Genomic DNA, 22,918 nt, shown 5'->3' on the forward strand with positions numbered 1-22,918 from the left:
GTAGAGCAGAAAACCATCATGCAGTCTATAATGTAGATGATGTGTGTGTTGATGAGGAGGAGAACATGTGTGCACCAAGTGCAGAAGACATTTCTGTTGAAGGTGATGCATATGAGGATGATGTTCCCGATGCTCAAAATGATGAATCTGCTGACGTCTCCACCGTTGATCAGTCACAGCTAAGCGTTACTAACGGCAAAAAGGACGCAGAACATGTTGCAGAGCAAATTGAGCAATTCTATGAAGAAAAAGCATTGATTGCATGTTCAGAAAGGGAGACATATTGGTCACTGGTAGATAATGGAGACATTTGTGAGCCGGGAGTTGAAGAATACTATGCATATGAAGTCAAAAGCATTCAATCATCTGCTAAAGATGGCTTCCTTGTGGAAGGAAGAACACACAATCAGACAATCCATGGAAACGCTGACGGGGATGCTTCTGAGAGACAGGAAGAAGATGCTCTCTCCATCCTGACAGAGACCGAATTCCAGGCTGTTAAAATTCCTGCAGTCTGCCCACACCAGGCAGACCCTGCAGTCTGCCCACACCAGGCAGACCCTGCAGTCTGCCCACACCAGGCAGACCCTGCAGTCTGCCCACACCAGCCAGAGCCTGCAGTCTGCCCAGACCAGCCAGAGCCTGCAGTCTGCCCACACCAGCCAGACCCTGCAGTCTGCCCACACCAGCCAGACCCTGCAGTCTGCCCACACCAGACAGACCCTGCACTCTGCCCACACCAGACAGACCCTGCAGTCTGCCCACACCAGCCAGACCCTGCAGTCTGCCCACACCAGCCAGACCCTGCAGTCTGCCCACACCAGCCAGACCCTGCAGTCTGCCCACACCAGCCAGACCCTGCAGTCTGCCCACACCAGGCAGACCCTGCAGTCTGCCCACACCAGCCAGAGCCTGCAGTCTGCCCACACCAGCCAGAGCCTGCAGTCTGCCCACATGACCCAGAGCCTGCAGTCTGCCCACACCAGCCAGACCCTGCAGTCTGCCCACACCAGGCAGACCCTGCAGTCTGCCCACACCAGCCAGAGCCTGCAGTCTGCCCACACCAGCCAGACCCTGCAGTCTGCCCACACCAGCCAGACCCTGCAGTCTGCCCACATGACCCAGACCCTGCAGTCTGCCCACACCAGCCAGAACCTGCAGTCTGCCCACACCAGCCAGACCCTGCAGTCTGCCCGCACCAGGCAGACCCTGCAGTCTGCCCACACCAGGCAGACCCTGCAGTCTGCCCACACCAGCCAGACCCTGCAGTCTGCCCACACCAGCCAGAGCCTGCAGTCTGCCCACACCAGCCAGAGCCTGCAGTCTGCCCACACCAGCCAGAGCCTGCAGTCTGCCCACACCAGCCAGACCCTGCAGTCTGCCCACACCAGCCAGACCCTGCAGTCTGCCCACACCAGGCAGACCCTGCAGTCTGCCCACACCAGCCAGACCCTGCAGTCTGCCCACACCAGCCAGACCCTGCAGTCTGCCCACACCAGGCAGACCCTGCAGTCTGCCCACACCAGGCAGACCCTGCAGTCTCCCCACAAGAGTACAAAACCGTCTGCTGCCCACAAGAGTGCAAAACAGTCAAATTTGAAATTATTGACGTTATCGAACTGAGTGATATTTTGGAGAAAACGGCCGATGAGCAATGTCAAACTCCAGAGTCAGACGTTAACTCTGGGCTAAATGAGATGACGGAACACAGCAGGACTCCTCTCGGTGTGATTCACACTGTAGTTTCAGAAGATGACAACAGCGACACGGAACACAGCAGGACTCCTCTCGGTGTGATTCACACTGTAGTTTCAGAAGATGACAACAGCGACACGGAACACAGCAGGCCTCCTCTCTGTGTTATTCACACTGTAGTTTCAGAAGATGACAACAGCGACACGGGACACAGCAAGCCTCCTCTCGGTGTGATTCACACTGTAGTTTCAGAAGATGACAACAGCGACACGGGACACAGCAGGCCTCCTCTCGGTGTGATTCACACTGTAGTTTCAGAAGATGACAACAGCGACACGGAACACAGCAGGCCTCCTCTCGGTGTGATTCACAGTGTCGTTTCAGAAGATGCCAACAGCGACGCGGCACACAGCAGGGACTCGGAAGACGAGCGGAGCGAAGATGAATCTTCTGAGCCTTGTGAATGCGAGTACTGCGTTCCACCCAAAGAGCAGGTATTAGAAGGTCTTTGCACCCTAGCTGTAACGCATTGCAGGAGATCCGAGAGGAGGCACAATTAGATTTGTGTTTTCAAAACTTGTGGTCTGAAACTTCCCATCTGTTCCGAGAATGAGGTAAAAAATGCGACCTCAATATTGTTGCCCCTATTTTGACATTATTAAGAACCGACGACCAGCCTCGGCTGCAAGTCGGCTCCCAATCGATTTAAGTGGCCACAGACTAAAGTGAGGGGAGCATAACTTGCCAGACTGGCTGGTATTTGTGTCAACCTCTAAAATACACGCTGTAGCATTCTCCTCGCGTGGTCACTCACTCTGCAGGGGACTAACACACACATGGATTTTGCCCTCTGTGTTAAAGGCCCCCTATTCGCTCAGGCCAACTCCTTTGAATAACAACAGAGTCAGCTCACCAAGTGCTGAACTTGAACCACTTGTTGAGGGAAGAGACATGGTACGCTGATGTTTACATGCTCCGTCAACACGGTAGCAGCTGTCTCGTCCAAGGTTTCTCATCCCCCCCTCATGGGCACACTCCACCACAAGCCCATTGTGGCTTCTGTTCCATCTCTGTTCCGTGGCAAGAAGCACACACACACACACACACACACACACACACACGCACGATGTATGTCTTGGCGCTACACGTTGAGATGGTAACTTCTCAAGGCTAAAGCAAATGCGTGGACTTCTTAATATGGTTGATATTAAGAGCGTTCCCTCTGTTGCTCTTGTTCTGGGGCGTGACGGTAAAGAAAAAGTGTCTTTCGCCTTTTCCATCAAATCGGCCCCTCGTTGTCTTAACTCTCGTTTGTCTTTAGGTTCCAGCGAAACCGCTGCTGCCCCAGATCAAATCAAAGGATGCAGGGAAGATCTGTGTGGTCATCGACTTGGATGAAACACTAGTGCATAGTTCATTCAAGGTAAGCTTGCTGGTGTGACCTACTTTCTCGCCACACTCTCTTGGGTAGATTGTTTTCCTACTGATACACTGACACCAGAAACCTCTACATTAGCGTGGTTAATCTCGCCTTCATTTTGAATATACTCGTATGTCTTCTCAAAAATGTCCAAAAGAGATGAATGTGTTCCCGCCCCCCCCCCCACCCCAATCCCTCAAAGTTAGCAAAGATATGCAGTCATTGTGTTGAACTCTATTTGAACTATAACCTATAGCCCCTTGTTTCATGTGGACTAAATGGCTGTAATGAGCATTTATTTCTTCAATATTTGGCCTACAATTACCTACAGCTCATCCTTCTAAATATACACAAATATTGAGACTTCAATTTCTCCATTCACTCTCGAAATCTACAAAGCAATAATTAGACAACAGAATGTAAAAGCTGCACTGAAAGTATACTTTACGGCAGGAGAGACATGATTTTATTTTTTAAAGCCCAGGAATTGGAATCAGATGCCATCTAGCCTGAGCTATTTATTCGATGCTGTGCACCCGTATTTTGAAGCAAAGCCCTCTCTGCTCTGCACCCTGAACTCTGCACCCTGAACTCTGCACCCTGAACTCTGCACCCTGAACTCCCAGTAGGATGTCCTGTGAAAAACACTTGAGATCACATTTGCTAACAAAGTAGGGGCAGAATTGGAAAGAAAAATAAAGAAATAAAATGTTCAACAATCTTCCATGAGCTCTTGAGTAACATAATGATACAGAATGTGATCAAACAAATATATTTTGAAATAAATAAATTCAGTGCGACAAAATTGACAAACGATAGTACGCGGTATTACTGTGAAGATGCATTTAAAGCTTTCAGCAATGCTATTCTCTATTATGTCTTTTGATCAGTTTGATACCTTTTAAGGCAAGTAATCAATGCCAAAAGTCAAAGGCTCCCGTGTCACCACAAATTATGCAATGGATGCCATGTGCTGCTTAGTCCTTCTCGGGTCACAGACCGTCCTGAGGATGTCACTGGATATTGCCACTAGCTAAGTGTAAACAGGGTGAGATCGGTAAGCTCCAGAATGTTTCGCACAGGTTCCATAATAAAAACACGTTATTGGTTTGACACACATCCTAAATATAGTGTGAAAAGGGACATTTAAGATTTGAAGATGCCCTCCGCTTTTTGATGTACGCCAATCTCGAGCGAAAGACGTGTTGCACCCTGGGAGCCGTGTTTAAAACTCAGCAAGAAGAGGCTTGACCTCTCAGTAGGGACTAAATATTGATCAGGAAATAGTCTCGCTGGCCAGCCTCCTCTCCCTACCGTGAGAGGAGTCTGGCGCCTCCATAGTGGGTTTGCGATGGGCGGCGCTTAGCGGCAGTGCCCTTGGAAAATAGTTTCCAACAATCCAATTTGCTGTTTTCAGCTTGTAGCAACGAGCTAGCGTGTAGGTTTCTGCCGTTAGCTTGCTAGCTAGTTAGAGTTGTTGTTTTCACTGAGGCGGCAGGCAGGGCCGTTTCTACGGGTGGGCCTGGGTAGGCACAGGCCCACCCACTTCTTGCCCTGGCCCACCCATTTTTTTTTTTTTTTTTAATTGGTTGTTTTCTAGAGGCAAACTTGCTGCTGCCTTGCTAGCTAATGGTTTTGTAGCTTAAAAACGCAGGGCACATCATCTCCAGAGTCTAATGCATGACGACTTCATGACATCTAGGAATTTTGCGCGCTTCCCGCGCAAAATTTCGTCATGCAATTGCCCCACCAATTTGATCCAGGCCCACCCAATTTTATCCAGGCCCACCCATAATTGAATTTCTGCCTACGCCCCTGGCGGCAGGGCACTATTTACAGCGACACACAGGGAGGAGGGAGCGGAAGCCGCTCTGATTGACATGGTCGGAGCCAATGACAGAGTTTGTAATAAGGTGGGAGCCGACATCCGGCTGCCACCGAAACAGTCGCTCCAATGGGAGAGCAGCTGTGGAGCAGGGAAGGGGTTTATCCCTGTTGCCTGTTTCCGTGGCGCCAGACTCCTCGGACGGAAGGGAGAGGAGGCTGGCCAGCGAGACTAATCAGGAAATAACCCTTGAAATTAACCATCTCGTTTTTAACAACACAAAGAAAACAATTGAATAAAGCAAAATAACAAGATAATTAAGCAATGCCAAATGTGATGAAAAACAAACCAAAATGTGTGTGTGTGTGTGTGTGTCAATAAATAAATATTTGCATATTTTATACAAAACATGTTATTTCATATTTAGCTTGAGAAGAAATTAGACCGCACTACTGTAAGATTATGTAGGTTAATCAATAGATTGTTAGACTAGATTAAACTTGAATGATTTCTGTGGAGAAGTTGGCCCTTTGCAGCAGCAAGTTCAAATGGAAGGATGCATCAAAGAAGATAAGGATATACATTAGAATGATGGACATATTCAGTAGAAAGTATATATTATATATTATGTATTAAAGGAGAATTTTGTTTTTTTTTAACCTGGACCCAACTCCTGGCAATAATTATGATTTGGCCACTCACCCAGCGATGTCCGCGGCGTTTCTGGCCGTACTAGCGTTGTTTTGAGATCAATAGCGTCCAAGTCAGTTGTAAAATGGAGCTGATTTGGGGCCAAGTGTGAGCCTGTCTTTCCTGCATCTAAATAGCTATTTTTATTCCCGTTTTCGCCACATATCGTCATAATGTGATCCCTCAACATCCACCAGAGTGATATTTCGCCCCAGGCCATTTCCTGGACTTTCACAGGGATCAAATTACCTCAAACGTGATCTCGGTCAAGTCAAGTCAAGTCAAGTCAAGTTTATTTATATAGCCCTAATTCACAAGCATGTCTCAGAGGGCTTCACAGAAAGTATGTCTAGCTGATTCTAGCTAACACACAGTAACAGGAATATACAGAATAAAGATAACATTTGAACAATTGATAATATAGAAAATATAGAAATGAAGAGAGAGCAGAGGAGAGAGCAGGAGAAGGGGGAAGAGCAGGGGGAATGTGAGAGAGTGATGGGGTGGGGAGAGTGATGGGGTGGGGAGGGAATGGGAGATGTTGGAGGGTATAGGAGGTGGGGAAGGAGCAAGAGGAGAGAGCAGGAGAGGGGAAGGGGGAGGGGTGTGGGGGAGAAGAGAGCAGGGGGAGGGAGGAGGTGGGGAGAGAATGAGAAATATAGACGCACATCTTGCAAACGGACATAGTCAATTTCTAAGCAACCAAACTATGCCTAATTTAATTGGCTGCAAGCCTTTAGTAATGAGTCCTTTTGCCAGATAAGCACATGTTCACATATAGAGCTTATGGGTGCCTTGCTTTAGGGAAGAGTGGGTGCCATGCTTTGAATAGTGGCGAAATACTAAGAGCATGGGTGCCATGCTTTAAATAGTGGCGGAATATTGCCATGCTATGCCATGCTTTAAATAGTGGCGGAATATTGGAGAGGATAGAGTGGGTGCCATGCTTTGGAGTAAAATGTGTACTATGCTTTAGAGTGGTGGGGGAAAGGGGGAAGGGGAAGAACACCGGGAAGAGGAGAAAGCAGGAGAGTGGAGGAGGGAGGAAGAGCGGGGGGATGTGAGGGAGGAGAGGGGGGAGGTGGGGAGAAAATAGGAAATGTGGAGGAGGAGAGAACAGAGGAGGAGAGATGAGGGTGCAGGGGAGGGAGAGCCAGGGTAGAGGTAGGGTCTAGGGTTGGGGGAAATGTGGAGGAGGAGGGAACAGAGAAGGAGAGGTGGGAGGGTGCAGGGGAGGGAGAGCAGGGGGAATGTGAGAGGGAGGAGAGGGCAGAGAGGAGGAGAGAACAGAGAAGGAGAGGTGGGAGGGTGCAGGGGAAGGAGAGCAGCGGGAATGTGAGAGAGGGGAGAGGACAGAGAGGAGGAGAGAACAGAGAAGGAGAGGGAGGCAGGGTAGAGGTAGAGGCAGAGTAGAGGTAGGGTCTAGGGTGGAGGGAGGGAGTAGGATACGGGCCCGGATTAGGGCGAGGGTGGGGAGAAAATGGGAAATGTGGAGGAGGAGAGAACAGAGAAGGAGAGGTGGGAGGGTGCAGGGGAAGGAGAGCAGGGGGAATGTGAGAGAGGGGAGAGGACAGAGAGGAGGAGAGAGGCAGAGAAGGAGAGGTGGGAGGGTGCAGGGGAAGGAGAGCAGGGGGAATGTGAGAGAGGGGAGAGCAGGAAGTGGCAGGGATTCAGGAAAATAGGGGAGAAGAGGAGAAGGAGCAGAGGGGGGGAGAAGGAGGAGAGAGCAGGAGAAGGGAGGGGGGGGCGGTGGGATGTGGGGGAGGAAAGAGCATGGAAAGAGAGGAGAACAGGAAGGGGGAAGAAGCGGGGGAAGGGGGAAAGAGAGAGGGGGGGGGGAGAAGATCAGACAACTGACTACTCTAAGCATTAACCAGAGCTAACTGGGACATAGTATCTAGCTAATCTACAGCCTAATCTGGCCTATCCTACTCTGCTCTAGTCTGATTTTAGCCTGAACACTATAACAGGTCAGCCTTAGGCTGTAGCTAATCTATCGCCTACCTAAGCTGTTCTAAACCAACCGGCAGCCCTCGACCAGTGATGAAGAGCACCGATGCCCCCCGACCCGGCCCCCGCCCACATAAGGCGTGGGAGGGAAGGCCAGGCCGGGGCACAGCGGCGCCCCCTCACCCCCAGTGAACGCAAGAAAACCTTTCCACCATATGGTGGCAATCCACACATGGATCGCCACATGGATTGCCCCAGTGACTTGGCTGAGGAGGAACCTTGTGAGGTCGTTGTGCTATAGGGGCCCATTGCTGCGGCCTGGGCGGACCCAGCCCCCACGCGACCCGCCCCCCCAGCCCCCAGCCACCAGCATAGTGACTGAGAGCGTGAGAGCAGGCCACGCGGGGGACGGGCCCACCCAGGCCACAGCAACGGACCCCCATCCGGGGACTCCCCTCCGAGACAGGCCGAGAGATGCCGGGCTAAACCATGCACAGAGTTTCCGATAATGAAACTCTGTGAATGGTTTATTATGGAAATAAAATTTACAAGAGAACAGAAAATTGAAAATGTAAAAAAGAGTCCAACAGAAGGGATATAAAAATGTAGTTTTTAAATTATCCTAAGATCAGGGAAGGGAGTTGAAAATCTAAAAAGTAGAGTCCAAAAAGAAATAGAAAATGTAGTCTTTAAGTGTTCGTAGGTTTAGAGAATACTAGTTAATTAGCTAGGTGAAAAAAGGGGTAACAAGATTGGGAGTTCCATGAGGGTGATCTGAGGAATCCATGAGTCCGCGTTGGTGACATGGATTAAGAGGAGGGGAGGGGAGGATAGGAGTCGGAGGTGATGATTAAGAGGAGGGGAGGATAGGAGTTGGAGGTGATGATGAGGTGGTGGGGGGGGGGGGGGCTGGGGGGGCGCCAAGTCTTGTGAAGTCCCGCGATACTTTCCTGCCGGCTGGCCAACTACAGGTACACGCTTTGCGGTGGTGGTTTTAGCGTAACCTATGTGGGGTTTGGCGTAACCTATGTGGGATTCGAAATAATGAAGGTTATGCCAAACCCCACATAGGTTACGCTAAAACCACCACCGCAAAGCGTGTACCTGTAGTTGGCCAGTCGGCAGGAAAGTATCGCGGGACTTCACGAGACTTGGTGACCGAGATCACGTTTGAGGTAATTTGATCCCTGTGAGAGTCCAGGAAATGGCCTGGGGCGAAATATCACTCTGGTGGATGTTGAGGGATCACATTATTACGATATGTGGCGAAAACGGGAATAAAAATAGCTATTTAGATGCAGGAAAGACAGGCTCACACTTGGCCCCAAATCAGCTCCATTTTACAACTGACTTGGACGCTATTGATCTCAAAACAACGCTAGGACGGCCAGAAACGCCGTGGACATCACTGGGTGAGTGGCCAAATCATAATTATTGCCAGGAGATGGGTCCAGGTTAAAAAAAAACGAAATTCTCCTTTAAAGGAACACTCCGCCCATTTTCAACCAGCTTTGTATCATTAGAACATCAGTAGTATATCAGAAAACTGTAAACTGTTTTGAAGTCTGTCATTTCATTTGACAGTTATTGAGTGTTAAAGTGTGGACCAGTGACATCACTGGTCCACACTAACTCAAATTAATAACTCATTAACTCAAATCAACTCTCAATAACTGTCAAACTATTCATCATTCATCTAGTTTGACAGTTATTGAGAGTTGATTTGAGTTAATGAGTTATTAATTTGAGTTAGTGTGGACCAGTGATGTCACTGGTCCACACTTTAACACTCAATAACTGTCAAATTAAATGACAGACTTCAAAACCGTTTACAGTTTTCTGTTATACTACTGATGTTCTAATGATACAAAGCTGGTTGAAAATGGGCGGAGTGTTCCTTTAAGTAGTGCGTCCTGGTGGCTCACCTGGTAGCATGCATATGACGGAGGCTCGGACCTTCACGCGGCCCACGCAGGTTCGAATTCGACCCGAGCTACTTAAATAATATTAATAATTAAAAAAAAAAAGTAGAAATGCATAAATCAAAATGTCGTAAAAAGTAAGGATTCTAGCATTAATGAAAAGGACATGCAAACTGGCATTAGAAGTATTTGTAGGAGCAGAACTTACAGAGATTTGTGCGTTAGTGAATCATAAATTCTAATGTTTTCTCTGTTATTTATTTATTTATTTTTTAAGCATTTTTGAAAAGCATTAAGATCTATACTTACAGTATAAGCTGCCAGATTTGATACGCGTGTATTTGGCACTGAAGAATTTAGCTGAAGTAACTCGCTTAGATGGTTCTCAACTATCTGCGACCCGTTTTTAGCAGACTTTGACAAGGTTAAGAGTGACTAGTGACTGAGGTTAGGGGTGATGGACAGCCTGCCCGGCTCGTTTCCCATGGACCCCTTGCGTAGGATCCCCTGCACGGTATCTTGTACAAGCACACAAGCACCTTATGCGGCTGGTAGCGCCACGTTACAATGCTCAATGTCAAAGATGTATGTATTTTTCTCTCTCTTCTTTTCCTGTGTCTGAGCCTGTTTGTTTATTGTTGCATAATTTTTTTTAAAGTAAAATATTGGAAAAAAGAAGAAGAAGAATTTAGCTGAAGTGCAAGCTTTTATTGCGACACCTTCAGGCCAGAGGAAATTGTTTCGGTAGAAAAATTACATTGTATTTTGTGTTTCTCCAAACCTTAAACATTTGAACCAAAAGAGTGTGTGTGTGTGTGTGTGTGTGTGTGTGTGTGTGTGTGTGTGTGTGTGTGTGTGTGTGTGTGTGTGTGTGTGTGTGTGTAGGTGTGTGTGTGTGGGGGCATTGCATTAATTGCACATGATTATTTACATGTTCTTTAATCCATGCAGTTAAAATCGTGAAGTTAAGCTCCTGAGAAATTAAAATCGCTCCTATTTGCCTTACCTCATATAACAACAATGCAGGCGGTAAAGCCTTATATAGAACATACTCGTGATGATCTCCACATTTGAGAGCCATATTCTGGGTTGTGAGAAGTGGCTAAATAAATCCGACACATGAGCGTTGTCATATTCAGTGACGGCCGTCACAAGAGCCGGATTATTTTCAGTGCGGTGTTATTTACAAGACGCTGAGGTTGCGTCTTTGCTTCTGTGTGACACATCTTCACCTCATATTTGATCTTTGTCTCCCATCAGCCGGTGAACAACGCAGATTTTATCATTCCAGTGGAAATCGACGGAACGGTTCACCAGGTACGCACGCGCCGCGCCGTATCCACCATGTCGCTATGTCGTGTCACGCTGTATCCACCATGTCGCTATGTCGTGTCACGCTGTATCCACCATGTCGCTATGTCGTGTCACGCTGTATCCACCATGTCGCTGTGTCGTGTCACGCTGTATCCACCATGTCGCTATGTCGTGTCACGCTGTATCCACCATGTCGCTATGTCGTGTCACGCTGTATCCACCATGTCGCTATGTCGTGTCACGCTGTATCCACCATGTCGCTGTGTCGTCTCCTTATATTGCTTCACTCACCACACCACCATGTCGAGGCATGAAGCAGCCGATAGTCACACTTTCTGCATGCCACACCACACCTGTTCCACCTGCAGAGAACATTTCTTCAGAGAATCCTGCAAGTCTAAAGCAGGATAGATGCAGTCTAAAGCAGGATAGATGCAGTGTAAAGCAGGATAGATGCAGTGTAAAGCAGGATAGATGCAGTCTAAAGCAGGATAGATGCAGTCTAAAGCAGGATAGATGCAGTGTAAAGCAGGATAGATGCAGTGTAAAGCAGGATAGATGCAGTCTAAAGCAGGATAGATGCAGTCTAAAGCAGGATAGATGCAGTCTAAAGCAGGATAGATGCAGTCTAAAGCAGGATAGATGCAGTGTAAAGCAGGATAGATGCAGTGTAAAGCAGGATAGATGCAGTCTAAAGCAGGATAGATGCAGTCTAAAGCAGGATAGAGCAGGATAGATGCAGTCTAAAGCAGGATAGATGCAGTCTAAAGCAGGATAGATGCAGTCTAAAGCAGGATAGATGCAGTGTAAAGCAGGATAGATGCAGTCTAAAGCAGGATAGATGCAGTCTAAAGCAGGATAGATGCAGTCTAAAGCAGGATAGATGCAGTGTAAAGCAGGATAGATGCAGTGTAAAGCAGGATAGATGCAGTCTAAAGCAGGATAGATGCAGTCTAAAGCAGGATAGATGCAGTCTAAAGCAGGATAGATGCAGTCTAAAGCAGGATAGATGCAGTCTAAAGCAGGACAGATGCAGTATTCTGCAAACATTGTAAACTCCATATACCGATGTGGTACAGTACAGTATAGTATACAGCAGGGGTTTTCAAAGTCTGAGACTGTGGGCCATCTGAAGGCATTTATTTATTCCGACTCTGGGAAAGTGGGGAAAAACGGTGAAATTCCCCAAAACGACTGTATCTCTGAACTCTCTTGAACCAAATCACACACATTTAGATCTCGTTTTATATATATATAGAAATGTTTATTTTGTCTAAGGATAAGCCCCTTGAGATGCAGCATCTCGTTTACGAGGGGGTCCTCGAACACCATACATGAAACATTTCAGGAATACAAAACAAAGGTAACATTCAACGAAACAATGAACAAATGTTTTCACTTCCGTTCACTGAGCCTCCACTGAAGCTGCTTTGAGCCCAAACCCCCCCCCCCCCCCCCCGGGAGGCCCGCCTCCCACTTTGAAAACCTCCTGATCTAGAGTGTTTTACCTGTACAGTAGGAGGGTGCTATGAGCTGTGAAGATCTCAAACACCGACTTCAAGTGAATAAAATGTGAAACGCTGATATGCTGGTGACTTCGGCTCGCAGTAGGAACGCTGCGTGGATTACCTGACAGTGCCATGGCCTTCTCTGTTGACGGCTCCAAGCAGCAGGAGGCTATTTCAGTGGCCTGACGACATGAGGAAACCCTGGCCGGCTTCTCAGAAATCACCAGCCATAAATCTCAGGCCGTAGCGCCCAGGCCTCCCTGGTGCCTCTCAGGCCGTAGCGCCCAGGCCTCCCTGGTGCCTCTGGCTGTTCCTCAGCAGCTTTAGATGGTCACACCATGCACCCTGTCGTGTCCAGGAGCTCCCAGAAGACGGAAGAAGCCTTGTTGTCCAAAAGGCCTTGGGTCTGTTTCAAGTAATCCAGGATAGGCTTGGGTCTCTTTCAAGTAATCCAGGATAGGCTTGTTAAAAGGGGGAAAGCCTATTCGGGGTGACTTGGTTCAGAAACAAGGCCGCCAGCATCTTATTGGGAGCTGAAATCCTGTTTGTTTCATTTAACAAAATATCCATGAATTAAAGTTAGTGTTTTGCATTTCTTTTTACTACATTTATCTTTTGTAGGTAAAGTAGAAGAGGAAATAAGATGGAGGAAATCAATGCTCACACCAGATAATAATAATATAATAATAATAATAAGATAATAGACAATCATAATAATAATGAAATATTTTTTCCCCTTTAAATATAAGACGAGTTGAATACACCCGTGTATAGATTAAAAAGCATAAAATAATAGTAGCTCATTTAGATGGTTTGCCCTGTCATGTTTGTATTAGCAACTCAATGCATGTGTGTGATTTCTTTCTTTCTTCAGCATTGCAATGTTTTGGGGGGGGGGACACGGCTCTCATTATATTATATTATATATTATATTTGTGATCATATCCCTGTAGGCAGTAGTTTTCACACTGTGCGCCTCGCGTGTCTCCGCCCAGGTGTACGTGTTGAAGCGACCCCACGTCGACGAGTTCCTCAAGCGGATGGGCGAATTGTTCGAGTGCGTTTTATTCACCGCAAGCTTATCCAAGGTAAGAGCGCCGCCCTGAATGGCGCGTAGCTGCTAGCCCACATGTGACCGCATATCACCGGCAGACCACAAACGGTTAACAAATCTCTCCCTACTCTACTGTATGTGAATAGAGACTTTCAAAACATTTCGCTTACAATTACTGGAAGCATGAGCTCATTTTTTGCTGGTCTCTGATTTACAGCTGACTGTGCACATACACCCTGGCACATAAGCCTGATTGTTATTATGGCTGTGCTAACCTCTAACATTGACCGTTAACCCCCTTCACCCAAACCTTGACTCAACTCTCTATTTCTACATTTTGGTGGGTATTTTTATCCAAATCACATAACACGGTGTCATGGTGTCATGGGTGCGTGCATTTTTAGTATTGTGTGGCCCCAATGGGGAATGCACCCCAAACCAAGTTCAAAAGTCACTGAGGTTCAATTCTCAAGAGCAATTGAGCATTCAATCATGCCTCCATGCTCAGATAAGCAAAGCTAACTTGATTTAGGACATTTCATACACAAGGCAAATACAATGCAAATCCACGTGCATAAAATGCAATCCATATAGACCATGATGGTCAATGTAAAAAGCAGGGTATACTGTACTAGCATCTGATGGTCAATGTAAAAAGCAGGGTATACTGTACTAGCATCTGATGGTCAATGTAAAAAGCAGGGTATACTGTACTAGCATCTGATGGTCAATGTAAAAAGCAGGGTAAACTGTACTAGCATCTGATGGTCAATGTAAAAAGCAGGGTATACTGTACTAGCATCTGGCTGCAGTTTGTGGCTGTATTGTAGTTTGTTTCAGCTCAGCCTTTACATTAAGTGCACATAATGAAGAAGCAGCAAAGCTACACTTATGTGTGATTATGGCACAGAGGCACTTGTGCATATTGGTGATTATGACACAGAGGCACTTGTGCATATTGGTGACTATGACAGAAACACTTGTGCATATTGGTGACTATGGCACAGAGGCACTTGTGCATATTGGTGACTATGGCACAGAGGCACTTGTGCATATTGGTGACTATGACACAGATACACTTGTGCATATTGGTGACTATGGCACAGAGACACTTGTGCATATTGGTGACTATGGCACAGACACTTGTGCATATTGGTGACTATGGCACAGAGACACTTGTGCATATTGGTGACTATGACACAGACACTTGTGCATATTGGTGGCTATGGCACAGAGGCACTTGTGCATATTGGTGACTATGGCACAGAGACACTTGTGCATATTGGTGACTATGGCACAGACACTTGTGCATATTGGTGACTATGGCACAGAGACTTTGCCCTCCTCTTGCTCTTTGAAATGTGGAGCAGACATGTGAACACAATGCTGACAGTGCTACAAAGTGTGGACTGGCATCTGAGGGTCGCGCTCTCGTCATACCAAAGCCCAACTCTAACCTCAACTTCTACCACTCATCCAAAAATGACCTGGTCCTCCTCGTGACGACTTGTGAATTTTATCATGTGAGTTTGGTTGTCATTTAGTTTCACTATTCCGTTCTGTAGTTTGTTTTGCATTCCCTTTTCCCCCTCTAAACTCCTTGTTTCTTTTTTTTCTCGCCCTGGTGTTTCAGCAGTTTGCCGTGTAAACATACATCGCAAACGACCACACCGGCACTCACTTACAGACACACAGGCTTCTACACACACAGGAGCCGAGCCCTATTTAAAGACAGCCGTACATGTGTTTGGTTTCTCCTGCTGCTAGTATGCGGATCCTGTGTCGGACCTGCTGGACAAATGGGGGGCGTTCCGGAGTCGTCTGTTCCGGGAGTCCTGCGTCTTCCACAGGGGGAACTACGTGAAGGACCTGAGCCGGCTGGGCCGAGACCTCAACAAGGTCATCATCATCGACAACTCCCCAGCCTCCTACGTCTTCCACCCTGACAACGCCGTACGCCATTTTCTTTGATTTATTCCTCTCAACACACAAGTGACTGTACACTGCGAAACACAACGTCTCCATCTTAAGAAGTCGTTATTTTAATCTATGATTGAACCTTCAAATCGTAATTTTCCCTCAAAAGTGTGTGTGCGTGTGATTTGATTTGATTTGATTTGATTTGATTTGATTTGACGGTTACAAATTGAAATACAGTGTACTAAACAAAGTACAGACATGGATCTCAAGGAATAACATCAAGGATAAAGCACAATAAAGTCAAGACTTATTTCCATTGTTGTCCTTGGTCTTAAACAGGTATATATAAAAAACAAAACACAATATAACATGAAAATAATTAACAGATACAGTGTGTGTGTGTGTGCGTGTGTGTGTGTGGGGAGGGGGGCGGGGGTCTGCCCATGTGGTGTGATACTTTTACTTGATCAGGAGTGCCCCTATTTTTAACCCTTTTTGTGCTCCCGATTGGTCATTTCTCCCGTTAATGTCACGATTTCATAGTGATAAAAACTCAAGTGGCTGTAGCAGGCTTAGTTTGAAGTTTCTCGTAGTATTCTAGTATAATATGAAACTAGATGACAGCCATCCATTGGTACCAACCATGTCATGCTAGCTTGTCGGGAAGGGGGTAGGGATGGGCATCGAATTTCGAATTTTCGAATAATCGTTGTTATTATCAAGGTCGACTTTTATTATTGAAATTCGAAATTCGTTTATTGATTTTTTTTTATTTATTTTTTGGTGAGTGAAATGTTGCATTGTCTCCCCTGATTCTAAGTATAGTCGAATCGCTTGGTTTGAGCAAGTAAAACAATTTTTATAAGCAACCTCTCCCTCTTCATGGGATTTCATCCGCCATTCATTTTTCCATAAACCTTGCTTAAAATGCTTATACAAATTGTTTTACTTGCTCAAACCAAGCGATTCGACTATACTTAGAATCAGGGGAGACAATGCAACATTTCACTCACTAAAAAAAAATATACATTTTTAATTTTTTTTACATTTTATTTTTATTTTCGAATTTCGATTAAAAGTCGACTTTGGCCAGCGAATTTCGAATAGTGTTTTTGCTAGAAATGCCCATCCCTAGAAGGGGGTTAAATAACGCTCTAAATTTAGGCAAAATTTTTCAGAGGGAAAAACTATTTTCAAAGGGTTCCCTTGACCTTTCACCTCAAGATATCTGAATGAAATTGGGTTCTGTGAGTACCCACAAGTCTCCCCTTTACAGTTAAGATATACAAAACATATAGGGAAATACTTTATCTTAGTGTGTTGATCAGAGTTGTGATTACATATACACATGTATATATACATATACACATGTATATATACATATACACATGTGTATACACATGTATATATACATATACTGAGAAAATCTTCTAATCTCGTCATCCTCCAGGTTCCCGTAGCTTCCTGGTTTGACGACATGGCGGACACCGAGCTCCTTGATCTCATCCCCTTCTTTGAGAGACTAAGCAAAGTGGACGACATCTATGATATTCTCAAGCAGCAGAGGACTGCGAGTTAACAGAAAGAGGGACGAAGCAGAATGAAAGGATCACCAGCGACTTGTCATCACAGGGCCACGGAGGCTGCTTCCCAATACAAGGACCACGCTGACACAAAAGATGTCCGTCTTAAGACCTTATTTAACCCCGTGTTCCAATCTTTGCTTTTTTTTTTTTACAGGATAAATTCACCCAAAATGAAAATTTGCTCATGATCTACACCGGCATGGGGGTGAGTAGATAATGAGTGGATTTTCATTCTTGGGCGAACTCATCCTTTAAAACGGGTGAAACACATCTTCCAGTGGGGTTAGATATATTTGCCTTGAAAGTCTGTTGGAAACTAACGAGCTAGTCCCACTGGCAGCTTTCTTTCAGATGTTTTCAGGAGGGCAAGATTTTATAAGACTGAATGTGGGATTAAATGAATATATTAAATATATATTATTATTCTATTATATATATATATATATATATATATATATAACAGATATATTTTGCAGTGCAGCGAGTGCGTTGGTGTTGGTATGCAGCAGTAAGGACAGTTAAGTGTGGTGTAAACCTGGCTTGTGTGAAGAGTCGTTCTATAAAAGCAAACAAACCACGTGGATCTTTTCCCCCCTTCAGTACAATGTAGCATTGTAATTATCATTTGAACTATTCTCACCTAGAAAAATAGCAAATCATTGAAAACTGTATTTTGGAAGATTATATATAATGGACTGAATCCTGTTACGCAACCTTTTTCTTCTTATTTTGCCTAAAATGCCCAAGTGTGTATGTATGTATGTACTAAAAGACAATCAGCAGTCAAGAAGTGGTTGGATAGATTAACTTTATAGGATTTTAGTTGACTTTTTTTTTTTTTTTTTTTTCAACGGGTGATATATTTCACTACAATATGCACATTTTGATGTGCATCGAACACTATGCACTTAACTGTATATCAGCAATCTTTGGCAAGCTATGAACAAACAATTCGTTTTTAGTCTTTTGAAAAGGAGGAAATGGTCACCGCAATTATGGGTGACAATAAATAGGCAGTAATCCACTGCAGTTAAATGTAGTCCTTATTCACTACATTACAGTTTTTCCCCATATTCACTCAGTCAGTCCTAACAGTACTGGAATAAAATGATTAATGTCTAATCTTTCCATTATGATGCCCAATCTAACTCTCACAAAATACCTAACCTATCCATGTAGTTAACTACATACTCACCAAAACAAACAAATCTGGGAGGAGCATAAAAAAAGACTGGATATTGGCAGTAAGAGATCTTCCATCTCCGGACGGACGGACTGACTGCATGCTGATTGGACTTTTCAGCTCATATCTGATGGAGAGACTTGACGAAAGTGCCATTACGGATGTGGTGAGATTATTTTTGTACATATCAGAATTTTAGGCAATCGTTTTTTGGGATTTGTTTTTAATAATGTTATTTTTGCCTATGTTGAGAAAGGTGATTTTGTTTTTGCGTTTTTAGTTTGAACTGATGTTGGCAAATGAATACAACGGGCTGTCCCATCAATAATGCAAATTCTGTTTATGTCTACAGGAGGAGGCTTAGCCGTCTATAATTCTGTTTGTGTCTACAGGAGGAGGCTTAGCCGTCTGTAATTCTGGTTGTGTCTACAGGAGGAGGCTTAGCCGTCTGTAATTCGCTTATTCGTCTTAGATGAGTTTGACATTTGATTTTAAAACACTTTGTCGCCTCCTGTTGTTGAACTTCAATCTGATTTTCATGTGTGACATCGATCAAGTCCATCAGAAGTGCCTTATCAGTCTGTACATCCAGTCTGATATTCTTATCAGTCTGTACATCATCCTCTGTGTGTGTGTGTGTGTGTGTGTGTGTGTGTGTGTGTGTGTGTGTGTGTGTGTGTGTGTGTGTGTGTGTGTGTGTGTGTGTGTGTGTGTGTGTGTGTGTGTGTGTGTGTGTGTGTGTGTGTGTGTGTGTGTGTGTGTGTGTGTGTGAGAGAGAGAGTGTGTGTGAGAGAGAGTGCGATTGCGCCAGTGAGTATTTCCGTTGTTAAAAAAAAATACGTTGACAATACATGACAGACAATGTAACCTTTCTTGGAATAATGATTTAACTTTTTTACTGTATGCAACAAGAGTATTAATGTTGACACTCAAGTAAAGAAACTGGTTAAAATAAGTGTTTTGGAGTTTTTAAGTTGCTGCTCATAAATGTTGGGATGGATCGGGCGGGCGGGGGGGGGAGAGAAAGATGAGTAGAGATATTTGTGCCTTGCATCAATAAAGCATGTTTTATTGAAAGAGGTCAGACTCGCTACAGTAAATGTCACATAACACTAATGTTCACGACAACATGGCAGCGGTGGAAACGAGTGAAATGGAAAAATGGAATATGGAACAGACTTCATACGAAAACATCTTTCATTCTCCATTAAGTTCAAATGTTAATACCCACCCGACAATAAAACGAACTGTACGCCTCGATGCTCACTCAAGGCCATCAAGTAATATTGAACCTATTGCTTTCCTCAATTACCTGGTTTTTGGCCCAATGTATTTACATTACAAGCCCCCTCACTGCAAGACAGAACTTTCTTCATACAACCGTGAACTTCGGTTTTCATCAAAACATAAAAAACAGTTTCTATACAATGGACACATGATGAAAAATAGACATGAAATAGTTACAGGTAATGCATTTGTCTTTTGTTGCTTGAAAGGTCCGCTCTAAAACCCTTTGGCAAAGAACCCTATAGTAAAACTTCAACCTAAGAATTCAGATGCATACAGGAAATGGCCATTGGAAAACAGCCACAGAAAACTAGCATGGTTGTTATGGTAATATACCTAAACAGGTATCCTTGCTTACTATAAATAGCCTAATACAAAATCAGATTACTCTCATGATAGCCACACAAAACCATGCTTCGATAAAATGGGAGGAACACTGAATGAAGAATTATATTGAGTAGAGAACTGCATGTTTAAAGTTCTGTAAGTCGGTTCTAGGTGATATGTCTCGAGTGTGGATTCTACCTTCATTCATTCTCAAGCTATGCCTAATACAAGCTGACAAAAACAAGTATCAGACGTTGGCATTGACTTTTCGGGCTGCAGGGAAACTCAGGAAAGTAAAAGCATTCGACTGGAATCTGACGAGGGCAGGGAAGTGTGAGCTCTACACGGGGGGCCAAGATGGCTGCTTGTACACAGGAATGGAAAATCTGGCTTTTAACCCTTTGATCTGCTTACTGCCACAGCTGTAATCAGATCCATGTGTTGGCGCTCTGTCCAGGGAGAAGATGAGATCTGATCACAAGGGTGATTACACATGAGATTAGATGAGATCTGATCACAAGGGTGATTACACATGAGATCCTTTTTTCAGGAGGTCTTGTTGCGCTCTGAAAATAGCTGTCATGCACCTCCTGCGGCTCTACATATTTAGCCTCCTTGCTTACATGTGTATTATTGCTGGATTGCATTCAAACTATACAAATCAGATCTCGATGCAAGTTAAAAATCAGATTTCCTGTTCTTGTATGAATCTAACCATAACCATAATGGTATCGCCGCCACTGAAATCCTTAAATCTTTACAATATCCCAATGTGAGATTCATTGGCACAATAATAGATTTGGCTAAAATCCCCCTCACAGTCTTAGGGATCATTTCACTTTCAATTCGCTCACTGCATTGAAACTGCAATTCACGTAATTGACGAGAGAGCTGTTTCTTTTAAATGTCTTTATAGACTGGTTATAAGAACCCCCCCCCCCCCCCGCCCCCAATAAAATAATCTTTATTTTTTTCTTACTCAAAGGAAATGAGCGATTTGCAAGAAAATCGATCCCAACCCTGTTTTTAACCATTTTTAAAAGACATAAAATGTAGGCCTAAATCTATCAGCCACCTCAATGTTACAGCTTGAAAAATGTCAATACAAAAGCAATCAATCCGTGTCATTCAGGTGATGACGGAAGATGACAGGGTCAGTCACGGCTCACCTGTGACAGGGTCAGTCACGGCTCACCTGTGAAATGTGAGCAGAGAGAAAAAATGAGACTGAGCACTAGAGGGCATCCATCAGCATGCTTGGCCTGATTCTGTCAAAACCTAGGCCAAATTTGCCTTTGCTTCAAGTGATGTATAGGCTTCATGGTTTGTGTCGTGCTTTTTGTTCAATAAAAAAAGGTGTCGCAAATAACAGCATTTTGCAAAAACAGTCACAAATCAATCAATAAAATCCCAAACCCTTTCTGTGCTTTTATGAATTTAATTCAATGCAGTGTGATAATTCCGTAGGATTCTATCTTTCTTACACTGGAGAACTCATGATTAAAAACTCAAACTTAGCATTTAAAACCTAAATAAAATCTGTTTTGGTGGAATTCCCCTTTAAGCCGAAGTCAGTCCTGCAATGGCTTTTGGACTTTTGGACCAATATATATATATATATATATATATATATATATATATATATATATATATATATATATATATATATATATATATATTTTTTTTTTTAACTAGCCGGTTGAAGGCTTCATGTCAGCTTGGGAGAAACACACTCCTGATATTTTAGCCCATCTGAAACAAAATCACCAAATCATGAGCACCACATTTTCATCATTATGTTGTTTATTTTAATTTATTTTAATTTCTAATGTGTGCGCATGCTGGTCTGGCTGTGCTGCATGTTGCTGCCCTCAGTTGACAGCCCACTGAGTTTATGACTCCCATGTCTCCCACCCAAGCCAAAATGAATGAACTTAATACTCCCATTTAATAAGCAGCATAATAAAACTAAATATAGTTTACTATCCTGCACCTGTAAATAGGCCAAGAAGGTCTATGTGCTCTATATCGCTTGACCTACATGCCCACCACGGAGAGAGCTCAGCAGGACCATAAACACCTCATATTATTTACAGAATGTTACACTCTCAGAACCAACGCCTGTATGTGTCGCTCGCCATGTGCTGCACGCGTAACGCCAAGTCACGCAGCACACTTTCATATGCTGTCCTACACCACTCACTTTCAGTCTGGGAGATTACAGTAATGTGGCGTTTTTATTTTAATTTTATTTTTTTACTTTATTTAACCAGGTGAGTCCCATTGAGATTACAAGATCTCTTTTTCGAGGGAGCCCTGGCCAATATTATTTATATTTTGTTATACTTTATTATTATTATTATTATTATTATTATTATTATCATCATCATTATCATTATTATTATTATAATATTCGTATTATTTTTGCAGCAAAATACTTTTTTATCCCCATGATATTTTTTTGAGTTGAAAGACTGTACTTTTATCCCCATCTAGTGGTCATTTTTAGAATTACATTTGAAATGCCTTGCTTCAAACTTTCCTTCTCAAAACATCAGTTGCTCGGTTGAATGTAGTGATTGATGGTAATGTAGATCCTGACCTCTCCAGCCAAGACGCCTCACCTCACAATGGTGTGATCAGGAACAGTTGCAAAAATTGTAATCTTATGGTTTATTATTTGAAACCATTTGGACCCATTTTCAATGCTAGAGTGAAGAGACTCATATATGAAACTAGAAGACCTAAGACATAGTTAGTTAGTTACTTTATTGACACAATATAAACATTTTGGGGTCCAAACAATAAAAATCAAAATAATCAATAAATTACAAGATAGAAATACTACATTGGTAACAGCCATGGCATGCTAGCTTGTCTGCGGGTCTCCTGACCTCTCACCTCAATATATCTGAATGAGAAGGTCCTACGGGTACCCACATGCCCACTTTATGCTAATCCCAAGCAGCTTTTGGCAAAAAAAATGGGGGGGGTTCTGCATGCATTATGTGTTATTTTCACCTATTCTATTTGAATATTTCTGCATACTGGGGTCCTTAAACATCATTGGAATTACATAAATTGTGTAGGACTGGAAAGCAGATACTCCTGCGGATTCAATGAGCCCAATTTAAATTCGTGTGTGATGACGTTAGTCTCCGTGGTGGCCTTTTTATTGTGGTGAGACCATTTACTTATCAGTAAGGATGCAGAGTGACGGAAATGACCGACCTCGTT

At 44.1% G+C, this 22,918-nt stretch overlaps 1 protein-coding gene across 2 annotated transcripts in view; it reads left to right on the plus strand.

The window, feature by feature from the left end:
- Positions 1-19,046, plus strand: part of ctdsp1 (CTD (carboxy-terminal domain, RNA polymerase II, polypeptide A) small phosphatase 1) — a 58,385-nt gene extending 39,339 nt beyond the window's left edge. Inside the window, exons 3-7 of one of the 2 annotated variants that reach the window (XM_083638993.1) lie at positions 3,017-3,118; positions 10,763-10,819; positions 13,320-13,412; positions 15,146-15,331; positions 16,749-19,046. In XM_083638993.1, the coding sequence (XP_083495119.1) occupies positions 3,017-3,118; positions 10,763-10,819; positions 13,320-13,412; positions 15,146-15,331; positions 16,749-16,877 (567 nt within the window). In that variant the 3' untranslated portion in view covers positions 16,878-19,046. The remainder of the gene's footprint in view (positions 1-3,016; positions 3,119-10,762; positions 10,820-13,319; positions 13,413-15,145; positions 15,332-16,748) is intronic. The other variant, XM_083638994.1, reaches the window with a different exon arrangement.
- The last annotated feature ends 3,872 nt before the right edge of the window (positions 19,047-22,918 follow it).

The sequence above is a fragment of the Poromitra crassiceps genome (assembly GCF_964638095.1).
Source record: "Poromitra crassiceps genome assembly, chromosome: 6".
In the NCBI taxonomy this organism is placed as follows: domain Eukaryota; kingdom Metazoa; phylum Chordata; class Actinopteri; order Beryciformes; family Melamphaidae; genus Poromitra; species Poromitra crassiceps.